Here is an 18,233-nt window from a genome sequence, read left to right as displayed (position 1 = left end):
AGGAAGGCCTTCCTGCCCCGCTTTGTTTCCTCTACGGCCTGGACCCCACTCCCTGTACATGCTCCCCCAGCTCCTTGTACTCTGCATCCCTTGCACTTGCCACGGTTTGAAATTACACAGTGTGGCCATTGACTGACATCTCTCTCGCTCACTAGTCTGGAAGATCCATGAGGTCCAAGTTCATTTGTTCCCCATTGTATCTCCAATGTCTAGAATAGTGGAAGGTGTTCAATAAATATTTATTGAATTAATGGGTTAATTAACTAATTAGGGCTAGCTGGCCAAGTCTTGATGAGACCGAAGCAGCAGTATTCTTGTGTGAAAGATGAACTGGGTGAATTTTCAGATCCCCGTCTCTTTGCCCAAGCCACTTGGTATGTAACTGCGTGTCCTTGAGTTGAGACTCCTCTCCCTCTCTTGCTAATCCACGTCACAGCTCATTAGGGGGCTAATAAGGAGATGGCTGTGCACTGACTCCACCATCCCTGAAGTCATCCTTCCAGTCACTTCACCCCCGCCCATGGGGGCAGAGGAAACCAGCTCAAGGTGACCGAATACACTGGTAAGAGGTAAAGAAAAGGCCTGGCATTTCAGCTTTCTATGTTCTAACTACCAGGCTGCACCTTCACAGTGGAATCCAAACAAGACGAATGTTTCAGGAGGGCATCTGGGACTGTAGAGAAAAGCGGCAAAGCCTTTTCTGCTTAAGCATGAGCAGCATCAGCAGGGTGGGCTTAAGTCTCAAAGACCACAGAGAGCCCCCTGCCGAAGTTTCACCCCGCCATCCATCCGCACCCTGTGAGAGTCCTCCAGGGCCCCCGGGCCTTCTGCAGCGTCTGTTGATGGGTCTGCCCTCCGCTTGCCAGGCTCTCTCTGCAGGTGAGGCCTCACTTCTGAGCCAGTTCACTTAGCACCCCAGCCACTCTGGGTGGTTCGCAACTCCCTGATCAAGGCTTGCTGTTTCACCCCGCTGGGTCTCTGCAGATGCTGTCTACACTGCCAGGCTCACCCCTAAGCACCTTCCTCCTCAGCTCTTAGACGCCCTTTCCACAGCTCTCATCTGTCCAGAACTGACAATATATCCTCAAGGACTGCTTATGGGACACCCCAACTAATATTTTCATCCTTGAAGACTAGAACTTTAAAAATTTATCTTACATTCCAAGCTTGGTATATATAAAGGGTTAAAACATATTCATTTAATAAAGAAAATAATCTGGGTTCAAATCCCAGCTCTGTCTGCTACTCACTGTGTGGCTTCGGCCAAGTCATTCAAACTCTCTGTGCTGCGGATTGCTCATTTGAAGAGTGGGATCACAACTAGCTAAAAGGAATGTTTAAGGGGATTAGACATCATGCAGGTAAAGCCCGTGCACATGAGCCCATGCTGGGAAGCTGCAGGAGGCTGCAGGAGCTCCTTCCACCATTGAAAGCCCAGAGAGGGAAAGGGGTCGGTTCAAGGTCGCACCAAGAACCCAGGTCTGTGCTGTCTGCATTGGGTCCTCATCAAATGTCCTAATCATAAAAACTTGGTTATGGAAAAATAAAACAGTGAAGTAGCAATGATTTAATTAATTTTATAGTTGTTAATGGTGTGTGCAAAGAAAACAAGAGAACTCCGTCTGGAAGAACTTTCTATACCCTTGCTCTAACCTAACAGATGACTGACATTCTATGATGCTCACCTGCATTTTAATCAAGTCTCCACATTCACCCTGAAAATGTACAGCCAGTCCAAGTGCACCTCGGCCTTTGATTTGTAAAAGGACATTAAGGATAGCAAGATAATACAGGAAGTAACAGAATTGCCATAACTGTGACCAACTCCTGTGACGGTTGATCCCTTCCCCCTGTTATTTGACCATGTCTCCCTTGACAGTATCTCTCAGGTATCAAAGTCAGCCGATGTGCATGTGTTCTTCTCTCCCAGGGCCTGACCAAGCTCTGCCAGGGAGAGCTAATGAGCATCAAAATGATCAGAACAAACAAAAAGCACCTGGATTATCCAGAACTGGAACCCAAATTCCCTAATCCATGTTAATCGGTCAAAACCTCCATTACTCGTTATAGGTGTTGGACTAGGGGAAACATGATGGGGTAGGGATCACAGTGGTCTTATTCGCCAGCGTACATCACCAGTTTCTGGCTGACTGCCAGCTCAGTCAGGATTTGTGGCATGAATGAACAAGTCCATGAAAAATGCATGACAGATCGACTGCCTGACTGAATAAATGGAGGGTTCGTGGGCACACAGCACAACTGTGCCCTTGCATCTCCCCCCACCCCCTCCCCACGTCTAGATCACCTGTCCTCTCCTTACCCTGGAGATCAGCTCCCCGACCATTCCCGTCCAGGTGCCGTTGGCCTCGGGAACGCCATACACGCCATCCCCAACCAGGCGGATCTTGTAGTTGAACCGGAGGATCTCTGCCAGCTCCTTGAGCATGTCCACACAGAAGCCCTCGTAGCGGTCATTGCCTTCCATCTCCTGGTGGTTCCCCTTCAGCATTAGATACGGGTTTTCCTGCAGCAAAACTGGGCAGCTGTCATTCTCATCTTAGCCCTGGTGTCTCAGCCACACGCGATGGGGAGGGCTGGGGGCACACGAGGTTAGGAAGGAGGCAGGGCAGGAGTGGGGAGGTGGCTTAGGTAATGGGCTAGTTTGGAGGTGGCATTTAGCTTTCCTTCCCCGACTCACTCCTTAAAGCTCTCCATCTCCAATTGTCTTACCAGGAACACACATGGCTCCCACCACACAGAGGGTCAGGGGGAAGTCCTCCACTTTGCTTAATGTCATCGTCTGACCCCACCCTCTCTCATGCCTTTCTTTTCCTTCCTTTTGCTTATTCCACATAGACCTATGGCTGTGCATTATAAGAGATACAAGAATGCTTACAATACAGCAGGCTAGGTAAGAATATGTGTGTGAATAGCTCCAAGTCACAGCATGGTCCAGCCATTGAAGCTCAGGAAGAGGGGAGCGTCTCTCTGGTGAAACATCCAGAGAAGGGTCTGTGGAGGAGCTGGGATCCAAGCTGGGCTCTGGAGGACAGCAGAAACTTGCCAGATGGAAGTGGTGTGAATGTGGCAGTACGGGCAGGGCAAGGGCATAATCCCAAGGGAGAAGGAGTGTGGTCTACTCGGGGGATGATGGATCCTCAAGTTTACTAGGACCATGGATTGTGAGGAGGGCTGGAGTGGGAGGAAAAAGTTAGAAAGACGAATTAGCGTTAGCATGGACCTTGATGCCAGGATGAGGTGACTGCAATCATGCAAGATATAGTGGGGAAGTATCAAGCATTTTAACGACCTAAGGCTGTGAGTGAAGAATATTGTGCAGTAAGAGACGCAGCCTGCAGGAGTGAGGACAGGCCGTCTCCTGAGATGAGATACTGAGTCCCGAGCCGAGGTGTGGCTCAGGTTGGATTGCAGAGAGCTGGCAGGATGTGCCAGACACAGAGAGGACGGGCTTGATGACTGGTTGGGCCTGGGAGTGGAGGAGAGGGGTTCCTCAGGCCCAGTGAGCCTGGGTGGGTGACTGAAGACGGGGTCATCATTGCCGTGGAAGTTTGGAAGGGAAGTGGATCTGGAAGATAATGAACCCGAGGTGCTGGCAGGAGGAAATGACAGACTGGATGCTGAAAATGTGGAGTGAGGGCAAGACCAGGGCCAGAGGTGGGGAGTCCTCTGTGTGGAGGTGAGCAGTTGTTGGGGAGAACCTGACCTCAGAGAGTGGGAAGATGAAGAGCAGCCACAGAAGACAGAGCAGAAGCAGCCAGAAAGGCTGCAAATCAGGAGAATGTGCTCACGAGAGTCAAGGAAGGAGGAAGGAGTTTGAAGAAGGAGAATGCAGCCATTCGCACGCGGAGACGCAGCGGCCTGAGGGCGTCTGGATCACGCGTCACTGGCAACCTTTGGATTCTGCAAGGACTCGGGAGTGAGCGTGCGCTCTAGGGCTGGGGGTGGACCCGTGCTTGGAGAGGTTAGGGGATAAAGGAAGCGGAGCAGCCCAGCCAAGGGCAGAGGCCGCGCCACCCGGCTGCCACTCATCCTGCCTCTCCTCCCAGCTGCTGTTCCCCATCTGCAAATGGCAGGCTTGGAGGATCCCCAAGGGTCCACCCTACCCTGTGACTCTACAATTCTCTAAATTAGAGGGTAGCTTGAAGGGCAGTAGGGTGTAGGGAAGATGGTGGTGATGGTGTTTCAGGATGGGAGAGACCAGGCAGGAAGGGAAAATCCCTAGCAAAGGAGACACTAGAGAAGGAAGAAGGAGATGTGTTAGTTGGTGGAGAGGATCCCAGGAAGCGGTGGATGGAGGTGGGATCAAGGTGAGGTGGAGGGGATGGATATGGACACGGAGAGGAAGGGAGGAGGCCAGAAGCCGAGGGAACCCACACCAGTCCCCAGAGTTGTGCTGAAAGCGGGGCAGGTGGGATTGAAGGCTTGTGCATAGTTTGGCAGAACCACTTAGGAGATATGATAAGGAGAGAACAGGAGACGAGCACAGGGATCACCAGGGCCCAGCTGGAGAGAGGAGCGGAGCGGCGGCTGGGAACAGGGATCACAGGGACAGTCCAGCTTGGGGACAGGTAGCATTCCAGAAGCTAAGAGAGTGAAGTGCTGAAATGCTGACCTGCTGAGCTCAAGCTGGAAGGGCTTCTAAGCTGAGGGAAGGTGGAGGGCCGGACAGACCAGAGGGCACGGGCGTGGGTGGGCGAGAGCCACCTTGTAGGCATGATGAAGCAGGACATGGGATGGCAAAGGCCGTGCATCAGGGAGCGGGAGTTCCTGGTTGAAAGTGCCATGGTTCCAATCCATGATCAAGTCCATCCGTGACGTGTCAATGAGATGTGCCTGTCTCCTTCCTCCCACACACGCCCTCCTCAGATCAGGGGCTTCTCTCTGCTCAGACTCCTCTCCCTCCCCACCTTCTGCCTAGCCTAACTCGTCTTTGTCCTCAGAGTCCCACTGCATCCTCCTATGCCAACCCACATCTCAGAACACCCCCTGCGCGCATGGCCAGGGCCCACGTAATTATCCTCCAGTGTCTTCCTATTTGCACCTGCTCCCGTGCAGCACATAAGTGGGGCCAGGGACCAGCACTTCCCTTCTTTGGTGCCTCCACCTGGCTCTGGCATTGAGCACTTGTTGATTATGTGAGTGAAAGTGTCCAAACAGCAACATAAACGGGACTCAGCTGGGGGTTTCCATCCGAGGACTGGCAATGTCCCAGTGTCTCTTTAATTATCCCAAGGGGTGTCATAAATATCTCCTCCCCAAGTACTCTCTACTGTCAAGTTAATTTAAAATTCACTGACATATTCAAAGTAAATAGACACAAAGCCCGTCTTGGAGGGAGGAGACATGTTGGAAAGCCACAGCAGCAGAAAGGTGGGGATCACTGGCTCTTGGAAAATGTTGGGGGTGCTGAGCGCTGGCCTGGAGCAGGAGGCCTGTCCTGCTGGGGGGGTCGGGAGACCCTAAGGCCATCACGCAGGGAAACGTTTAACACGGGGTCTGACACAGACAAGATGTTCAAGGAATGGGAGCTGCGGCTAAATCTGTGTTTCCTGGTATTAACCAATAAATCATTCACACGTCCCAAGTGTACCCTGACAAGAGCAGGAGACAACATGGATGTGTGCTGAGTTTTAAGGGATAAATCATTCAGGATTACCATTTGCCAAGGAAAACCCACAAATGGTCACCCAGGGACTGAATTAAGATCATTATTCCTGGTGAGAGTTACTGACCTGGATCAGCCATCACAGACACACGTGCGTAAGAAAAGAGCCAATGCAAGTTCTGGTTTGAGTTACTCACCATGTTATTAAATGTCACCTCACACAAAAGTGTCCTGCAGCACCCTGGCCCCTCATGAACACACGTGCATGTATGTGAACATGGACACATGCATACACACATGCACACATCAGAGTGACTTTCCCAGTCTAGAAACCCGACCCTGTGGTCTCAGAGTAGCTGTGGGTCTGTGCCAAAGCTCCCAGCACAAATTCCAGACCCAGAGAGGCAGGAAGTACAACCAGCGACTTTCCCATCTTTCTCCCAAACTCTCGTTGGCTTTTAAGGGATACCTCCTACCCTGTAGGAAGGAATTCCTTCACTGAACTTTGTTTATTGAGCTCTTACTTCATGTCAGGCACCCCTATCTTTGAGGAGCTCTCATTCTAGAAGGGGATATAGAGATTCAAACAATAACCTCTAATAGAAATGCCACGTCAGAGCAATATGCAAAATGCTAGAGACAGGGAGAGGGAGGGAGTCAGACCAGGGAGCTTCGTGGAAGAGGTGACATCTCAGCAGAGCTTTGAAGGAGGTAGAGGCATTGGAAACAGGAGGTGGAGGGAAGGATATTCCAGGCAGAAGGAACAGCATGTGTGAAGGCAGGCAGAGGCATGACAAAGTGAGGAGATGCTGGGCAACCGAGCACAGCTAGACCCAAGTTGCGTGGAGAGGAGCAGGAGAGACGGGCCTGGTTAGGAAGGGTTTATATCCCAAGATGAAGGGCAGTGGGCCCTGGGAAGTCTCTGGAGGTTTGTAAGGAAGGAAGTGACAGGACAATTTTGATTTTAGAATGACCACCCTGACAGGAGGGTGGGCGGATAGACAGAGCACATGAGAAGGGAGCCTGAGAGGAGGCCACAGGGTAGCTCTGGAGACAGAGGCCGATGGACCTGGATTCTGGATTGGGGCTTTGGGGACAAACAGAAGGGGAAAGACCCCAGAAGTTTTTCAGAGTGTGCTGTGCCCCCTCCCCCAGCTCGGCTCAGCCAGGCTGTCCCCAGCTCTCATCTGGAATGGCAACACCGCCACCTTCTAATCTTTCTGACATTTTCACATGGTTCACACGAGCTCAGGCTGGAGCTGAGATGGGGTGACTAACCCCCTGACGGCCGGAACTGCTCTCTCTGTCCCTCGCTCCAACCCTTCCCTCTACCCGGACACTCCTCCCCAGACACATGCCTGGCTCTCGCCTCACCTCCACGCGGTCTCTGCTCACATCTCGCCTCCTCCTCCTTCCCTGGCTCCTGTGCATGACATCGCCTGCTTTCTCAGCACCCATCCCCCGTCCCAGCTCCACCTTTTCCCCTTGACTTTACCACCTTCCCATGTATTATAAGACTATATTTACTTGTTATTGTGTGCCACGCATTCCCTGTTGGAATGTAAGCTCCTTATTGGCGGGGATTTTCATCTGTTTGAGTCTTTGATGTATGCTGAGAGCCTAAAATAGTACCAAGCATGGAGTAGCCCCGGTAAATATTCATTCAGTGAATGAATGAAAATACCTGGAGACCTACCGTCTCCTACTGGACAGAGGGAAAACTCCACAGCCTGGCATTCAGGTTCCTAGGCACTATGGACCCAACATTTTTTCCAGCTCATGTCTTTCTCCTTCCCTACCAATGCCCATTTCTGGAGAAAACCTGTACTTTTCAGCATTTTCCGAACACCTGAAAAGGCTCTCCTTCATTCATTTCCCCTCCCCCACTGCTCCCTGTCTTTCAAAGTCCCTCTAAAACGTCATTCTTCTCCAAAGGCTTTGCTGGCCTCCCTGTGGGACAGGACCTCACTCCCTTCAAACCCCACAGCTCCAGGTTTGCACCTCCTTTCTGGCTTTTATCCCACTCTGCCTATAGTGGATCAATCATCCCAGCCCAGGGTTCCTGAGCCCCAGGAGTTCGTGAAGGTAGTGATGGAGGTCCAGGAGCTCTTTTTATTATCTGAAAAGCCTAAAAGAAAGGGAAACCTTTGCAGACCTTGTACAGTTAGCATGGATAAGGCTGGATGGGCTAAATTCTCCTTCCTCTCTTTGCTTTGGGCTGAAGTGATATCAGCGAGGCAACACTGGTTAGCTCCTGCTGCTAAGATGCTGTGCCAGGCAGGGAAATACACTTTTGATTAGCTCAAAGAAAGATGGGGGGCGGGGGTGCGGAACAAACTAATTATTGCTTAACACATGCAGTTGGTTTAATTGATAAATCTTTTAAAACATGAGGTCTTCATGGGGGAAGACAAATAATTCCTGGCTGTGTGTGCACTTGACTTATCCGATCTACTAAATTATAACCTCTCTGAGAATAGAGACTGAGTCTTACTCATCTTTGGTCTCCAGGACTGAGCGCAGTGCCTGATGTGTGGCGGGGGCAGGGGGATGAACTCAGTTATTATTGAATAGAACTAAATCAAATAAAAAAAGGCAGATGGTCCCTTGCCCTATAGATTAATTGCAAACTCTCTTTTCACCATCTGGAAATGGAGAAACAGGCCTTGTAAACCCACAGACATTCAGGTGTCTACTTGGGGGGTGGAGTTGGGGAGGGTCCTATTTGTGCACAGCAGGTACTCAGCAAGGTGGGCTGCTGGGAAGGAGCAGGGGGCCACCCCAGTGGCCTGGATCCAGCTTCCCCAACCCATGTCATAAGGTCCCCTCCCCTTCACCAGGCACAGCTGCCCTGGCTGTCAGGGTGCCCCTGAAAGAGGCATCCACAAACTGTGGTGTCTCTCGACTCTATCCCTCTTCCCCAGCTGCTTTGGAACTCATCAAATAGCATTTCCATATGAAACTGCAACTTGAGGGTAATTACACTATCATAAATTGGCCTCGGTGCTGTGATTAGAGCTCCCATCTTCTGTTCACTGGGAAGCCTGTGAGAGCTCCGAGCTGGAGCAGGCACCCCAGGGAGCTTCATGGGGAGGCCCGGGAGACCCCGCTTACCAGGATGGTGGTGACGACCAGGGTGGTGTTGAAGAGACTGTCCGAGATGTTGGAAGCGTAGAGGCGGCTGTCCATGCTGAGGCCCTCTGCCACGTGCCACTGGCCGATCTGAGGAGACCAACGAGAGGACTGGGAAGAAATGTGGGAAGGATGAGCTGGGCAGGCTGGGCTGCTGAGGTCCTGCATGCTCCAAGGGTGGATGGAGCCGAGAGGCCAGTCCTCTGCATCCGGTTGGGCTGCATGTAAGCCTGAGAAGGGAGGGATGTGAACTATGGAGCAGGGGGCAGGGGTGCTGTTACACGGGGTGTGGGGCGAGAGGAAACGAGGGGCCTCTGAGAGTAAGAGAATAAAGGAATAAAGACTTGGCAGAGGTGGAAGAGGGAAATGGAAAAATAAATCAAGAATGGAATGCAATTCAGGGAACTTTTCTCACTCAGAAGGAAATGAAACATATGGAATTGCATTATTTGGAGGCAGGCATGGGCCATAGAGCTTTTCTGCTTCCGCCTGCCTTCAGTAATCCTGATCATCTACATAAGAATCAGAATGGTATACTGGAGAGAGCTGGCATGTACTAGGACCTTTAATATGCATTTGGTGGACGGTTAAGTACATAAATGAATGAATGAATGAACGAATGAGAGGAATGAAGACCCACAGCTTCTAGTCCTGGTTGATTCACTTGCTAGCCCTGAGAACTTACACAAATTATTTAAATCTTTCAGAGCCTCAGTTTCCCTTCTGAGGATGGTGACGTTTGCCCTACCTTCCTCGTGGAGCCAACCGAGGTCACGTATGTACCAGTTTGATGTTACATTATTCACCCAGACCCAGGAGCAGAGATCTCATTGTGTAACATCAGAAAAGTTACTGAACTCACTGAGCATGTTGCCTCATCTGTAAAATGGGAATAATAATGGAAATGGTTTGGGGTCGTTGTGAGAATGTATTTAACCTGGCACTCAATAAATGCTATTTTCTTTCCACTTCCCCATTGTCTTTTTTTTTTATTGCCTTTGATTTAATTTTTATTTTTATTTTATGGTGGTAAAAACACTTCACATGAGATCTACCCTCAGCATATCAGAAAAGTTACTGAACTCACTGAGCATGTTGCCTCATCTGTAAAATGGGAATAATAATGGAAATGGTTTGGGGTCGTTGTGAGAATGTATTTAACCTGGCACTCAATAAATGCTATTTTCTTTCCACTTCCCCATTGTCTTTTTTTTTTATTGCCTTTGATTTAATTTTTATTTTTATTTTATGGTGGTAAAAACACTTCACATGAGATCTACCCTCAGCATATTTTTAAGTGTATGATACATTACTGTCAACTATACCATTGTCTTAAAAAGACCTCAAAAGGAAAAAAACCCCATGACTCCCTCAGTTCCCCATTCTAGGAAGTTCCTAAACCTAAACTCAACAGCAGTGGGTTTTTAGATTGTTCACTTCTCCCAGTGAAACCCTTTAAGATACATATTTATAGAAATATATAATATATAAAATGTACAAATAACATATATAAATATATAATGTACATACATAAAACCCCAATGTATTTCTACTTCTGGAGCCCCTGGCAAATCTCTTCTGTTGCTGCGGGTGTGAGGTGGGCGGCCAGGGAGAGGCCAGCAGCTGGCTAGAAACCCAGAGAAGTGCACACATCCGCCTCTGCCAGTGTTTCCAGGCCCCAGCAGCAGCTTCCCTGGAAAAGGCTCACCAGTTCCATGGATGCCATGTGGCTCTATTCCCTGGAGCTGGGCTCTGGGTTCGCTGTGGCAGCTCCAACAACAGTAAAGACATGTCTCACCCTCGGCTCCCACCCCCACCTGGGGGGCCAGAGGGCTGAGGGTCCTGGGGAGCAGAAGCCAGCTCCCTGCCTTCGTGGTCTGGAGGAGGTGGAGCCAGTAGAGGGCAGGGCCAAGCAGGACTGCCCTGGGCTGTCAGCTGAGAGCTCTTGCAGGCCTCCAGTCCCAGGCAGGAGCCTGCTGGTCTCAGCAGGTGGGCCTTTCCTGTGGCAAAGGGCAGAGGACCAAAAACTCCTCTCCATGCCTTTGTGAGGGCACTGCCTGGAAAAGAGCGGGCAGCTTTCTCCACCTCTGCAAGGGCGAAATGGTTCTGTCCACGCTGGTGCTCACTTTTGGTTTAAAGCAGTGTCTCAAGCATACCCATATAGCATGCCCCACTTTATAGATAAAGAAACTGAGGCCCAAATAAAAGAGCACACCCAACCTGCCTCAGGTCACACAGCCTGTCGGCTGGGAGGCCCGATCTTTATACCTTGTGCTCTTAACTCCAGGTGAATCTTCTCAAGGACACCTGCACGCCATCCAGTGCGACTCTCCCAAAGTTCTCTCGCACATTTTTGTTTATCTGTGTGTCTCTCCACTAGCCCGTGTGGCTCACAACAGCAGGGCTGGCCTCGTTTGTGCTCATGCCCCAGCGCCTCGCTCAGAGACGGGCCTTTGTTCTCTCGCACATTTTTGTTTATCTGTGTGTCTCTCCACTAGCCTGTGTGGCTTACAACAGCAGGGCTGGCCTCGTTTGTGCTCATGCCCCAGCGCCTCGCTCAGAGACGGGCCTTAGAAGCAGGGAAAGGCATCATCTCCTGTTGCCAGATTGCTGTTGTGGGCGAGGCATGGGCATAAGGCAGGTGAGCCCTCCTCTGGCCCCTGCAGCTCCTGCTTTCCCTCAAAGGGACTAGCCAGGCATGTTATTGCCTGAGCTGCTCCCTCCTCCTCCTCTGCCAGGGCAAGAGGTAAGGAGATGAAGGATGAGCTTGCTAGATTTCCCAATGAAAGGGAAAGGGTAACAGTTACCGCATAGCTGTTATGTTAGATGCATCAAGTTCTATCATCTCTTCAAACTCTCCCATCAACACTTTGGAGTAGTTGTGATGTTTCTATTTTATTTATGAAGAAATGGAGGTTCAGAGAGGTTTAATGTCAGTAGGTATGGCACAGGCTTAACCCAGATCTGTCTGACTTCTAAATCTGTGTTCTTTTCCACTTCTGAGGCTATCTCTTAGGGTGAAGACGCTGATGTTTCCTCTGCTTAAGCCAGCCAGGCTAACCAGGGAATGGCTTCAAGGGGCCTCAGCCATCCAGCAAGAACTCCAGATCCAGAACTTTCTTCTCGGTCTTGACAGCCCTCAAAGTCAGGTGAAATTATTGTCCTTTTCGAGGCTCAGTTTCTGTGTCTTCAAAATGGGTAGAACTAGGCCCTGATCATCTCCTAGGCTGGGAAGGATCATATTTGGATAGAAAGAACACAAAGAGCAATTGTGCTGGATGGCATTTGAATGGAGTAGGATTGAACTTTTTAGAGCCCTATTTGTCACCTTAAACCGACACTTCACACCAAAAGGGCCAGTAAGACTTTGGCTCCGCCTGCCCCTTTCCCACCTCCGCTGTTCTGAACCCAATCCTCACTAACCACCTGCTCTGAGAAGTCACAGCCCCACACTCTTTGGTTTTACCCAAGCCATGAGACAGGTTCCCATAAAAGCCAGGGATAGAAATGATTTATCCAAAGCCAGACCCGACAGCCTGAGCATCACACCTTCCCACCCCCCACCTCTGGAGACATGGCAAAGAGACTAATTAGCCCTAAAGTTCCAGTCAGGAAATGAATCTCCCACCCACCCTCCCATTAGCCCCCATGAAATTAATAAACTCATCAGATCCCACAAAGCAGCTTGGCAGCTATTACCCAGCGTAATCTAATTGCAGCAAGGCAGTGGGAGGGAAGGGGAGAGACAGAGCCAGGCGCCCTGGGATACGGGCTAATTGCCCCACCCACTGGGCAACTTCAAGGCCACACACGTGCCAGGGGTGGGCAGGAGACACAGCATTCTCATCACTGACAATCTGTGGTTCTGCCTCCAGCCAAAGCCCCTTGCTCTTCCCCGCCGACACCTGCCCCCAAAACCTCCTGTAGGAACAGCTGTTTTCTAAGCAGTTTCCATTGCCCACATGTGCAGGCTTGATTTTGTGTGAGATAATGTCTCTCCTTGGCTCTCTCGGTACTTTCTGTCTCTCCCACCTGTTCTGCCCTTCCACCAGTTTAGAGGCCCCAGGGGCTACAGTGAAGGAGGAGAGGACATGGATTTGGACAGGGCCACTGCCAGCCTATATAGCATTTTAATGCAGATCATAACAAAGCACCCCTCTGGGCTGGTGTGGCCTTGCCAGTGCACACCTGGGAGTGCAGAGTTCAGGCTGGAGCCCTTGAGCATTGCACAACCTGCACCACTGTCACATGGCCCCAGAGTGAGAGGACCTGGGTTTAATGTGGCTTCTCTGCCTACGAGCTGTGTAACCAGGTAAGTTACTACATCCCTCTGAGCCTGTTTCCTCCATCTATAAAATGAGGATTAAACAGTAATTATTACCTCATACAGTTCTTAAGGAGATTAAATGAGATGATGTCTGTGCAAAGTCTATGTCAGTATTTGTTAATTTTTAGTGCCATTGCCTGTGACGGAAGGTGGGATCTCTTCTGTGCTCTACTTTGCACTGTGGGCTTTAATTTATTAGACAGATTAGTCCAGTGTCTCAAAGTTTGGGTCCTAAACCAGCAGCATCAGCATCAGAAATGCAAACTTTTGGGCTCCACCCCATACTGACTAACTCGGAAACTCCAGAGGTAGGGCCCAGCAAACTCGCCAGGTAATTCTGATGAGGACTGGATTAGAGTGGAGCAGAAAGAGCAACTCAGATGACAGTCTTGGTGACAGCAAAGGCCAGGACATAGAGACTAACAGTGATTGAGTTAGAGGGGCTAGGAGATGTTTAAAAACTGGCCCTCCAGGATAAAAGAAAAAGCCCTGATGTGTAGTGTTTGCCAATTTCTGTGGTGCAAGCACTCCCACCACGGCTGATTTCAAGCTACTGACATGATGTTACTGAACACAGAACTGGGAATAGATGTGTGTAAAGGGTTTTCACTAGCTGGTGCCAGCTGGCTCTGCATACCACCAGTGCCCACCAGGCACAGACAGGCTCTGGGCACTAGAATTCTATGCAACTAATCTCATTGTCCAGATAAGTTAATAATTTACCCAAGTCACAGCTGGTAAGTAGAAAAAAAGGGGATTCAAAACCAGGCCATTATGCTGCTTAACTGGCATCACAATATTTAAAACAAACGTGCAGTCCTTCTAACTACTGATTCTAATACTACTAGGAGAAACATTTTATGATAGGAGTGCTTCGTCAGATATAAAAATTTAGGTACGTATAACTGATGGGGGATGTGTTTGCATATGCATAGGAAGTGTGATTTACCCAACGTCCCTAAAGGACACAGACTTAAATAAATTAAAAATAATCTTGCTCCATTAAGCACTAAAATTTGGGATATTTTATTTATCCAAAAGCATTATTTCCAAAAGCCCTTTCTAGAGGAATTATACATTCCTCTAGAGTGAGCATCTTTACCTTAATATGCAGTGTTACCATCATGAAGCGAGTTATGGCTTCAAGTGCTGTGATGATACACTGCTGCCCCGTGGGCTACTGGAATGTGGAGGGCCACTTGTCTGCATTTCTGTGCTTTTATAAATTAATTTGTCTACTTTTTGCATGTTTATTTCTTTCCCCACTGTGAGCTGTCACTTCTTGCTCCTATTAGGACAGAATGTCTCTGAGCCTCTGTCCTTCCAGGAGCTGTGTTGAAGACCCCTGGGTGGAGTAGCCAGGGACCATGCTTGAAAGAATTGCTTGTAAGGACAGCATAGACAAGGGGGCTGGGGGCTCAAGGGACTGTAGTGAAGGGGCTTCCGCGCATCCACAGGGACTTCCCTCCATCCTTTGGAAAGGTGACGACTGTACAAGTGAATGAGTGCCAGAGACCTGGATTTGGTCTGCCATGTGACCCCAGGTCAGCATAAGCAAGCTGGTTACTCCCCCAGCATTACACTACAGGAAGTGCTCGTCCAGGGGCCATGACCACAGGGGTCCAGTGTGTCACCTGGACTCCGGAAACCTGCGTCAGCATCTGGCACTGTGACCACAGGGCTGGGTGACCCTGAGCAAGTCAGTTAACTTCCCCAAACCTCACACCTCCCCAGCCTCCACCCTAGTCCAAGTTCCCACTGAACTTCCCCTGGACTAGAATCCACTCTGGGCCTCTTTCTGTTCTGTTCTTCACATAGCAGCAGCAGTCTTCACTACAAAATCTCACATACGATCACATCAGCCCTGTTTAAAACCCTTTGGTTCTTTTCCATTTTGGTTTAAGGACAGAGACAGAAATCCTTACCATAGCCTATAAGGCCTCATGTGGCCTGTTCTCTGCCCACTCTCCACCCTTGTCTCACGCTATTTTCTCCAGCTTTTTCTGTGCTCCAGTCACACCTGCCTTCTTTACACGCTCAAGTGCAACAAACTCCCTCCTGTGGGGTCTTGGCATGTGCCATTCCCTGTCTGGAACAATCCTTGCCCCACAAACCCCTGCCCCTCCAGCGCTCTTTCAGTTAGGTCAGGGGTTGGCAAACCATGGACTACAGGCCGAATCTGGCCCACTGCCTGTTTCTGGAAATAAAGTTTTATTGGAACATGTCCACGCTTGTTCACTCATACACTGTGACTGTGTTCATCTACAACAGCAGAGCTGCAACAGAGACTGTGTGGTCTGCAAAGGCTAAATATTTACTATCCGGACCTTCATAGAAAAAGTTTGCCAAACCTTGATCTAGTTTACACCTGTTAATCCTTCAGGCCTCAGCTCAAAGATCACTTCCTCGAGGAAGACTTTCCTTATCTCCCAAAGGCAAACTTCTCTCAGAACTATATTCTTTTCCTTCAGTAACTATTGCTTACTGCCTGATGTTCTTACTATACAATAAGCTTCAAGAGGGCAGAGATCATAGCTGGTTTTGCCTGCCCTTTTATCCTGGCACAGTGCTTAGTTTATTGTAGATGCTCAATAAAATTTAGCTGAACAAATGCACCAGGAACTTTGCTCGTATCATCTCATTTAATCCTCAACACATCTATAAGAGGTAGACGTTTTTATATTCATTTTACAGATTTTAAAAAGTCCTCAGTCCTAGCAAGGTTAGGTAATTAATGTCCTCAAAGTCACACACTGCTAAATACAGAACGGGGATTCAAACCCATGCTTTCCCATCCCCAAAGCATATGCTCCTAACCACTGTACTATTTTGTTACAAAGAGTCAAGAGGATAGTGATGGGGACAGGCTTAGCAAAGTGCCTGGCATGTTAGCAGAGCTGACACAAACTTCGCCAAGTCCCTTCCCTTCTCTGTGCCTCAGTTTCCTTCCCAGCTGCAGTAAGTGAGTCCTCAGGTCCTACGCTGCAGACCAGTCCTGGAGGCCCTGGGACTTGCCTGGTTGTTGTCCGTGGGACTCACACGCCCTGCTGCTGAGGGGGAGCCCTGGTGATCCTGCCTGTTCACAGCCCTCTCACTCCTGCTGGAATCGCTCAGGGTTGTCATTTTGCCACTTAGTTCTCTCCCAAGTAGGTAAAAAGGGATTCATTTTTAAAGCCCTGAGGGACTTCCTCACATCCTTGCCTGCATCTGTCGATGTGCACACAGCACTATAACATTTAATATTTTATGTACATTTAGACAGATGATTGTTCTTTGCACTCAGCGCTGCCAGGATCCAGCTTCTTCTAGGGAAGCCGACATAACTTCAAGGCAGGGTAAGTCCTGTTTCAGAGTCAGGTTTTGTAAACACTTATTGATCACCTTTGCATGCTGGGCACTCAGCCATGTGGTTTGCTTACATAAATTTCCTTGGTTATGCATAACAATCCTGTTATTATTCCCACCTGAGAAATGTAGACTTAGTGTAGGCACTTCAGACAATAATAATGCTGAGTGTGGGCACTTTCCTACAAGTTTTTTTTGAGTGAATGAAACTGAGATTCAGAGACATTAAGAAACTTGCTGAGGATCACCCAGTTAAGAGGGAATTAAACTGGAATTTGAACTCAGATTCTAGTTACTACTATACCGTCTGGTTGAGTTAGGGCAGGTGTAGGCTGTCTTGACCTTAAAACCTGGGCCTTCCCTTGCACCTTTCCGGTCACTGTGAACTTGTTTGTTGGAGGACACAGCTCTGAAGGGACTCAGCTAAAAAAGTCCACATAAGTGATCCTGGGCAGGAGCCAGGGTGGTTGCTTAGGAGCTTGGCACAACAGGATGCAGGCGGTACCAGAGACCCAAATTTTCTCTCCTCTTCTGCCATACATAAGCTGTATGATGTTGGGCAAGTCACTTAACCTCTCTGAAATGTCCTCATCTGTAAAGACTGAAATAAATGAACCTGTCTACTCGTGGTACAGCATTGTTGCTGATAAGTAACTGAGATAGTACACAGGACGGCTTTGACAAGCTATGATAAGCCATGGGAACGTAAGATAGCAGTACTGTTGTGTATCTGGTGGGAACACAGCTGACCAGAAGTCAGGAAGACCTGGGTTCAAGTTCTACCCTGCCACTTACCATGTGGCATTGGGAAGTCAGTCTTGCTAGATAAGGCTAGTCTCGTTTTCCTTCTTCCCTTATTGGGATGATCTGAAGCAATCACAGACGGGACAAAAGTTTAAAGGCCTATCCAAATGCAAGCTCTTTCTATTCCAAATTCTTATATTCTAGGGCCATCCTAAGTTGGATAAACTGTAACCAATGACCCATTTTTAGAACCTCAGGTTCAGGGTTCTGAATTGAAGCTGTCATTAGGAAGGATGCATGTAATAATGTATTAATGTCTCCTTGAGTGCACAGAACTGATTTTGACATATGGGCAGAAAAAGTGACATTCGTAACCAATGACCCATTTTTAGAACCTCAGGTTCAGGGTTCTGAATTGAAGCTGTCATTAGGAAGGATGCATGTAATAAAGTATTAATGTCTCCTTGAGTGCACAGAACTGATTTTGACATATGGGCAGAAAAAGTGACATTCAGCTGTGAGGCACTATGAATGGAGATCCCAGGAATGAGTTGAGATGGAGTCAGAGTTTCAGGGTGTCTGTAGCACGGGTCTATACCTTGATATATGCCTCCATGGTGAACACCCCGGCATGGAGGAGTAAGTGTTTATTGAACATAAGTTCAATATTTCCAATCGTAAAAGTTTGGTTTACATGGGAGACTGGGTCATGAGTAAGCACCCAGCTGAGCGCCCGAAGAGGCGATCTGAACAACAGGGGAAGTTGCTGAAGCTGGCCAAAGACCTCCTTCTCTTAGCCAGAGGAGCTATCAAAATATATGCTTGGGGCCGGCCCGGTGGCGCACTGCGCTAGTGCGCCACTTGGGAAGCGCGGCGGTGCTCCCGCCCATCAAAATATATGCTTGGGGCCGGCCCGGTGGCGCACTGCGCTAGTGCGCCGCTTGGGAAGCGCGGCGGTGCTCCCGCTGAGGGTTCGGATCCCACATACAGACTGGTTCCCGCTCACTGGCTGAGCGAGGCGCAGGGGCAACACCGAGGGTTGCAATCCCGTTGCCGGTC

General features: G+C 49.3%; 1 protein-coding gene across 1 annotated transcript in view; it reads right to left on the bottom strand.

Moving 5' to 3' along the window:
- Positions 1-18,233, bottom strand: part of GRIK4 (glutamate receptor, ionotropic, kainate 4) — a 173,269-nt gene that overhangs the window by 60,878 nt on the left and 94,158 nt on the right. The window contains exons 9-10 of the mRNA XM_008583023.1: positions 8,741-8,848; positions 2,321-2,524 (exon numbers count right to left, since the gene is read on the bottom strand). Of these exons, the coding sequence (XP_008581245.1) occupies positions 2,321-2,524; positions 8,741-8,848 (312 nt within the window). The remainder of the gene's footprint in view (positions 1-2,320; positions 2,525-8,740; positions 8,849-18,233) is intronic.

This window comes from Galeopterus variegatus, unplaced genomic scaffold (assembly GCF_000696425.1).
Source record: "Galeopterus variegatus unplaced genomic scaffold, G_variegatus-3.0.2 Scaffold2797, whole genome shotgun sequence".
NCBI classification, from domain to species: domain Eukaryota; kingdom Metazoa; phylum Chordata; class Mammalia; order Dermoptera; family Cynocephalidae; genus Galeopterus; species Galeopterus variegatus.
This window is presented reverse-complemented; position numbering and strand designations above follow the sequence as displayed.